The sequence below is a fragment of the Dendropsophus ebraccatus genome, chromosome 3, assembly GCF_027789765.1.
Source record: "Dendropsophus ebraccatus isolate aDenEbr1 chromosome 3, aDenEbr1.pat, whole genome shotgun sequence".
Lineage (NCBI taxonomy): Eukaryota > Metazoa > Chordata > Amphibia > Anura > Hylidae > Dendropsophus > Dendropsophus ebraccatus.
Genome location: NC_091456.1, coordinates 38,814,128 through 38,821,031, shown reverse-complemented (window position 1 = coordinate 38,821,031; position 6,904 = coordinate 38,814,128). Strand labels below are relative to the sequence as shown.

Genomic DNA, 6,904 nt, shown 5'->3' with positions numbered 1-6,904 from the left:
CTCCTGAAGCCACACAGGAGGCTCATTGATCCGCGCCGGAGACCGTTGCGAATGACAGTTCTTATTTAAAACAGCCGTATTTACCTGCAGACAGTGCGCTTCACCCGTCTACACTACAACTCCCGGCGCGCCTTGCGGTGAAGCGTGCCCTCGGGATTCAATTCAACCACTCAGGAATCAGATGGGCGTGGCATAACGCTCATTCCTGCACCGTGGTTGGGTTAAATAGTAGGGGCGGGGCAGAGGGCGGGGACGTGAGCGGAAACGCTGTGATTTGAAGTTGTGGTGTGGGAGAGAGCTCAGAAGTTGATGGAGATCGGCAGGAGCAGGAGACGCGAGGGGTTCAGCGGTGACATAGACATGTCTGACGAGCGCTTCTCCGCCATGGATGAGGGCTCCCTGCGGAAGCTGGTGAGTGCTGCGGATTATCCGCTTATACGGTCCTGTGCGGATGCGCTGCCTATACCGCACGGTGCCCACTTGCCGGTTATCTCTCCTCTTGGCATTCTGACGTCTTTGTTCCAGTCTTAAAGATGCTGCTGATAAGATTTCCCCGCGAGTTGCGGTTTTCTGCACTCTGTGTGAACATGCACATACTTTGCGGAATCGTATACACAGATCTGACGTTTCTTTCTCACATTCATCAATGATCGCAGGTCAGGCAGCAGCATCAGTCTATTAGGTGTATGATGTGGATGTCTGCTGCTTCCCTGTCACCTGGAGGAGGACTCCCAGACTGAGGATGTCTGAGTCTCCTGCCTGGGGGCTGTGTCCTACCTGCTGACGGCTTGTCAGGATATGACTCCTGCTGATCACTGCTGTGTGTGTGTACGTGTGTGCGTATATATATATATATATATATATATATATATATATATATATATATATATATTAGTGTGGCTGCTGATCCTCCTCGCTTTATTACTACTCTCTACGCTGTGATGCTGCTGATTTTTTTTTCTTTTAACCAATAACAGACAGGCTCTGAATGTAGGGGTAGAGTGCCTCCCAGGTGTCCTTATGGGAGTCAGTGGCAGAAGCGTTGTCGGTCTCATCTTACGCCTTCTAAACAGTTTAAGCTTTGTGCTGGAGTACTGACACAGCCACGCCTGATCACTTGTGGAACGCTTCAGTTGTACAGTGGTACCTTGGTTTAAGAGTAACTTGGATTAAGAGTGTTTTGCAAGAAGAGCTCACAGTTTAAGAGCATTGCTTTGGTTTAAGAGCTCCCTGTACTGGGTGGGAGGGGAGTGGGGGAGGGGTATGGTCTGCATAGCGGGGTCTACAGCACTGTACTCTGACCCAGGAAGTCTCCCTCACCTTCCAAATCATAGCAGATCCACTTCAGGCTGGGGCTTACATCAGGGGACAGGACTGTGGAGGTAATCACTTCATAGCTGCCTGTAATCCCTCTCTCCTGAACAGAGTGATGCTATACTGTGCCCACATCTGCCCTGCTCATTCCTTCATACTCTGTCAGCCCTTTTCTTTCCTATTCTTTCTATTCCTACTATAATGTGCCTGCACTCACACTCAGCCATTCACACTGCTGCTATAATGTGCCTGCACTCACACTCAGCCATACACACTGCTGCTATAATGTGCCTGCACTCACACTCAGCCATTCACACTGCTATATATAAAATTTCTGCCACTGTCCTCCTGCACAGCTCTGTGATTCTCTCCTTCTGATTTGTCCATTCTGAACACACCCCTTCCCTATTAGTGTCAAGTGACCACACAGACCTTTAACTGTCAATATTACATTCAGCTGTTTCTCATTGTTTGTTTCATCTGGGTTCTACACGTTATTCAGAATAAAAAAATATTATTTTGGGGGTGTGGAACCAATTGTCTGCATATCAGTGATTTCTTATAGGAAAATTTGCTTTGGTATAAGAGTGGATTTGGATTACAAGCACAGTCCCGGAACAAATCATGCTCGTAATCCAAGGCACCACTTGTATAAGGATCGCTCTCTTCTCATTACTTTCATACTTTCACCTATAAAGTTTAAAGGTATCATTACCTGTAACCAGAACACCCGTGATTTCCCATATTTTATTTATTGCTCCAAGATTTGTTTTTAAAGAGAATGTCACCTCTAAAACGCTTCCTAAACTTCCACCGATTTTTGCTGAGTGTGAATTGGCCCATACACGTACAAATAAAACGCTCAAGCGATTGTTAAGTGAAGCGATGATTTAGTCTTTTAAGAGATCGACAAAAGATCCTTGCGGGGAATCATTATCCTGATATTTTTTGCTTTGAACGACTGTTTAGGCGAATGGATCTGCTCGCGATCAACCATTTTAGGACATGTTGAACGACCACGATAAACAATTTATTGCTCACCGTTTGATCGGTTGTTGTATTCACACAGGCAGATTGTCGCTGAGTTTTGGTCGTTATCGAGAGTTTTGTCCGATATTTGCTCCATGTAAAAGGACTGTGTCCTCACCACAATGGGGAACGTTTTGTGGAGCGATTGCCCCCAGCTCACGTAGGAAGATCTTGAGGTTGTAAAAAAAATAAATAAATAAATCCTTGTAGTGCAAGACAACGTAGCCTGCGTGCACACACCCTCTGCCTCACCGAGCCATGGTCAGCCAGTGGTTCGAGGAGCTGCATTCCAGTAGGTGAGAGTGCACACAGTGCTTTTTTTTTTTTTGTTTTTTTTTTAAAGGTATATTCAGCTTCAGTTTTTGCTGCTGGTGTTTTACCAAAGTGGGTCATCCAGGAAGAAGTCGTCCTTTTCCTCCATTCCCTTTAAATACACTCCTGACTTTGGCTTAAAGTGTACCTGTAACTTGATATGTCAAAAGTTTTGATTGATGAAGGACCACCCAGACCTAACGCCCATTAGGACCCTCAAAAATGGCGAGGAACTTGTGGGGAGAAGCATGTATGCGACTCTGTGTGCGAAGTGAAATGGTCCTATACTTACTATAGAAGCCTGGCTTGGTCTCATGCACAGAGCTAGGAAAGAGCAGGCTTAGGCCCTATAACACGAGACGATTATCAAGCGAAAAATCGTTAAATCGTTCGAATTTGAAAGATAATCGCTCTGTGTAATTGCAGGCAACGATCGAAAAATCGTTATGTCGTTGATAGTTTATTTAGATCTGAACCTAAAATTAATCGTTCGCTATAATCCCACGTTCGTTCGCTCAAGTTCCGCACTTTTTCACAAATCGTTCAGTGTAATAGCGCATTGCACATAGTTTATTCCTTCTGATCTCAGGGAAACGATCGTACCTAACGACTAGCGTTCTGTGTAATATGGCGAATGATTTTAATATAAACAATCTCGTTTGCGATCGTTTATTGTTAGTCGTCAATCGTTAAAAATTGCTCCGTGTAATAGGACTAGGGATGGTCCGAACCTGCCGAGGTTCGGGTTTGTACGAACCTGAACTCTCGGCAATGAATACCGCTGTCTGCCCGCTCCGTGGAGAGGGTGGATACAGCGGGAGGACTGCCTGGAAAACTGGGATACAGCCATAGCCATAGGCTGTATCCCAGTTTTCCAGGCGGTCCTCCCGCTGTATCCACCCTCTCCACGGAGCGGGCAGACAGCGGGAATCATTGCGTACAAACCCGAACCTCGGCAGGTTCGGACCATCCCTAAATAGGACCCTTAGTGTGCACTTCATTCTAGGGATCGCTGGTGGGCTTTATACCCAGACCTTCACCGATTAACACTTTGAGTCTCTACGACATTAAGGTTTTCCTTAAAGTAATAATTCCTATTTAGAGGGTCTGGCTGCCGATGAAGCCTATTTTTAACAGTCTAATAAAAAGGATATTTAGGCTAGACTCACACATACCGTATCCACAGCAGATTTCATGCTGCGAGTTTGCGGCAAAATCCGCTGCAAGTACCAAGCTGTCAGTTTCAATGAGATAACCTACTCTCAGCAGGACTGTCATCCCCCTGCAAGTGTGTAAATGCCGGCCCCCTTAACCCCCCCCCCTCCCCCCCCCGCCGGCCAGAGCATACTTTACCTGATCTACGCTCCGCCTACATCTGAGGGTCCCGTTCCCTTTTACTTCCAGTGCAAACGCGCGAGCCCTCCCATAGGGATGCGGTCTGACACTGAATTCCGCCCCATTTGCACAGTGTGAACATACCCTAATTGGTTGGATAGTCCCTTCTACTGCTCACAGCTTGCTGTCTGTGCGTGTAATAGCACAGGCAGCGAGCGCATAGGGCCCTATTATACCAAAAGATATCTGACAGATTTTTCAAGCCAAAGCCAGGAATGGATGTGAAAAGAGGAGAAATCCAGTCTCTCCTTTATGACCTGTTCTCTATTTTTAGTCCATTTCTGGCTTTGGCTGCAAACATCTGTCAGATATCTGTTGGTGTAATAGGGCCCATTCCTTCCCCCGGCAAATCGTTGTGTGTAGTACGGCCTTTACTGTTACAGGACACCACAGGTGTCAAACCTGCATCCCTCCAGCTGTTGCAAAACTGCAATTTCCCATCATGCCTGCACTGTCAAAGCTTTGGCTGTCCAGGCATGATGAGAATTGTAGTCTTGCAACAGCTGGAGGGTGGCATGATTGAGACCACTGCTTTAGTCAGTGTAGTGGATGAGGAATAGAATTGGCTTAATAGCTGGAGTGTCAGGGTTGAAAACACAGCCCATTAGACAACTCCTTTAAGGAACTGCATGAAAAACTCATTTCCAAGTGTCCCATTATCTATAATGTAATGGTTTTAAATTTCTCATGGGAAAGATTTTAATTCAAATAATAAATATAACGTAAGTAATTCTGTCCCTTGAGCATAACTTTTTATCCTTAAAGGGGAACTCCAAAGATTTTTTTTTCTTTGAAATCAACTTGTTTTAGAAAGTTTTTTTTATAGATTTGAAATTAATTTATTAATTTTCTACTTAAACATCTCCTGTACTTATCAGCTGCTATATGTCCTGCAGGAAGTGGTGTATTCTTTCCAGTCTGACAGTGCTCTCTGCTGCCATATCTGTCAATGTCGGGAACTGTCACAAATCTAAATAATTTTCTGACACCAGATTTTCAAATTTTTTTTTCCTCCTGAGTGTCCACATTTTGATGCTACCCCCTCCACTGGTGCTTACGAGTCGCATGCTCCCTAGAATTCTATCAGTGGGTTTCTAAGTTCTTAAAGAGGATGTACCACCAAGTACATCCTCTTTAACCTGAACCGACGGATCGAACGACGCTGGCTCAGGGAAGCCGGTGCCACGGTCCGTTTTGACGCGGCTACATTCATTCTAACGGAGCTGCGTCATAGAGAGAGGGGAGGGAATTCCCTCCCACTGGCGGCGGCCTGGCCCGCCTCCAGTGCTTGAGCACCGCCGGTTCTGGTGTATAGAACAGCGCCAAGCACAGGAACCGGGCCTCGGTCCGAAAAACTGACCGCGGCACCGGGTTCCCCGTGCCAGCGCCTTTCGATCCGTCTGTTCAGGTTAAAGAGGGTGTACCTGGTGGTACATCCTCTTTTTAAAGTGACTGTACCACCAGGTCCAGGCTGAAGCACTGGAGGCAGGCCGACCCACCCTTAGTGGTAGGAAACCGTAGCCCCTCTATGATAGGGTTCCATTGATTCTAATGGAGTCACGTCATGGAGGGGCTGGGGTTTCTTCCCACTAAGGGTGGTCGGCCCGCCTCCAGTGCTTCAGCCTGGGCCTGGTGGTACAGTCACTTTAATCTTAGGAGCAGCACAGGACTCTAGCTCGGCAGCCTAGGTGTGAGCATCGGAGGGCGTTCATAATTATCTTGTTGTGATCTCTTTCATTAAGTTGATATGAGATCATAATGATTCATCCTTAGTTTATAGCAGACACACAGCTATTTGTGTCCGTCAGTCAGGCCTGTTCTGTCAGCTGTATAGACAGATTTGTTTTCTTTTGTACACATACTAATGACATGGGTGGATATGACACGTTTAGAGGTGGGCTCTCCCACATAAACTCTATGGAGTCATCAATGAGATTTGTAAATCCCTGTTTTACATACAGTACTCTTTGTATGGTTTTTAGTCTGCTATAATGTTTGGTAATACATGGGTGGTAGTTGCTCTTTATCATTAGTTCTATAGTATGTATTATGTTGTAGAACAGGCTTTTAGGTTGAAATAACAGAATGGGAAGGGCTGATGTTCATTAATATAAACCTTATTAAAACTTTGGTCCATAAGTTTGATTGAGGAAGTGGAAAATTACATCTTACATGTCACCCGGATGCAGCAAATATGAGATATACACGAGATAGCTGTCCGCCTTCTTGGATCCCACTCCCCATTCATATGAACGCTGGGCCAGGCGTTAATGTTTGCATTGGAGATAGATTGGGTTGCTGCTGACAGACTAGGGGCAAGCAACTTCTCTCCCTAAGAACAAAGGGATCACGCTATTAAAATTTAGCATGCCCAATCCTCCTTTGCCCTCAACATCCCCTGTTGGAAGGCTGCCATACAGGTTGGACAGTTGGCTAGTCCCATTAAAATAAGCTGCTGTGGTAAATTCTTAAGGATGTGTTCACACGTACAGGATCTGCAGCAGATTTGATGGAGCTGATTTGAAGTTGCTGATTCAAAGCAAATCTGCTGCAGATCCTGTACGTGTGAACGCACCCTAAATGTGTATTGGGGGGGCATGGTAGAATTAGCAAACATGTCACATAAAGGCTATGTTGACAGGCTGTTATCCAACAGCCATTGTTTTGAGGATCAAATAACGGCCATGGTTTTGCAATGGCTGCTGCTGAAACATTCTAGTTTAAAGTTAAAAATGGCCGATATGTGTGTGTCAGTTGAGTTGAATAGAAAGGACAGTTAAAAGAACAGTTTTCACTGTACTGTACAGTATTTTCACTGTACTGTGTGTGAGCAATGTAAAATAACGTCCGCAAA

General features: G+C 45.6%; 1 protein-coding gene across 3 annotated transcripts in view; it reads left to right on the top strand.

The window, feature by feature from the left end:
- The first annotated feature begins 294 nt into the window (after positions 1–294).
- Positions 295–6,904, top strand: part of SMTN (smoothelin) — a 110,041-nt gene continuing 103,431 nt past the window's right edge. Inside the window, exon 1 of one of the 3 annotated variants that reach the window (XM_069961499.1) lies at positions 295–411. In XM_069961499.1, the coding sequence (XP_069817600.1) occupies positions 310–411 (102 nt within the window). In that variant the 5' untranslated portion in view covers positions 295–309. The remainder of the gene's footprint in view (positions 412–6,904) is intronic. The other 2 variants (XM_069961498.1, XM_069961500.1) reach the window with 2 other exon arrangements.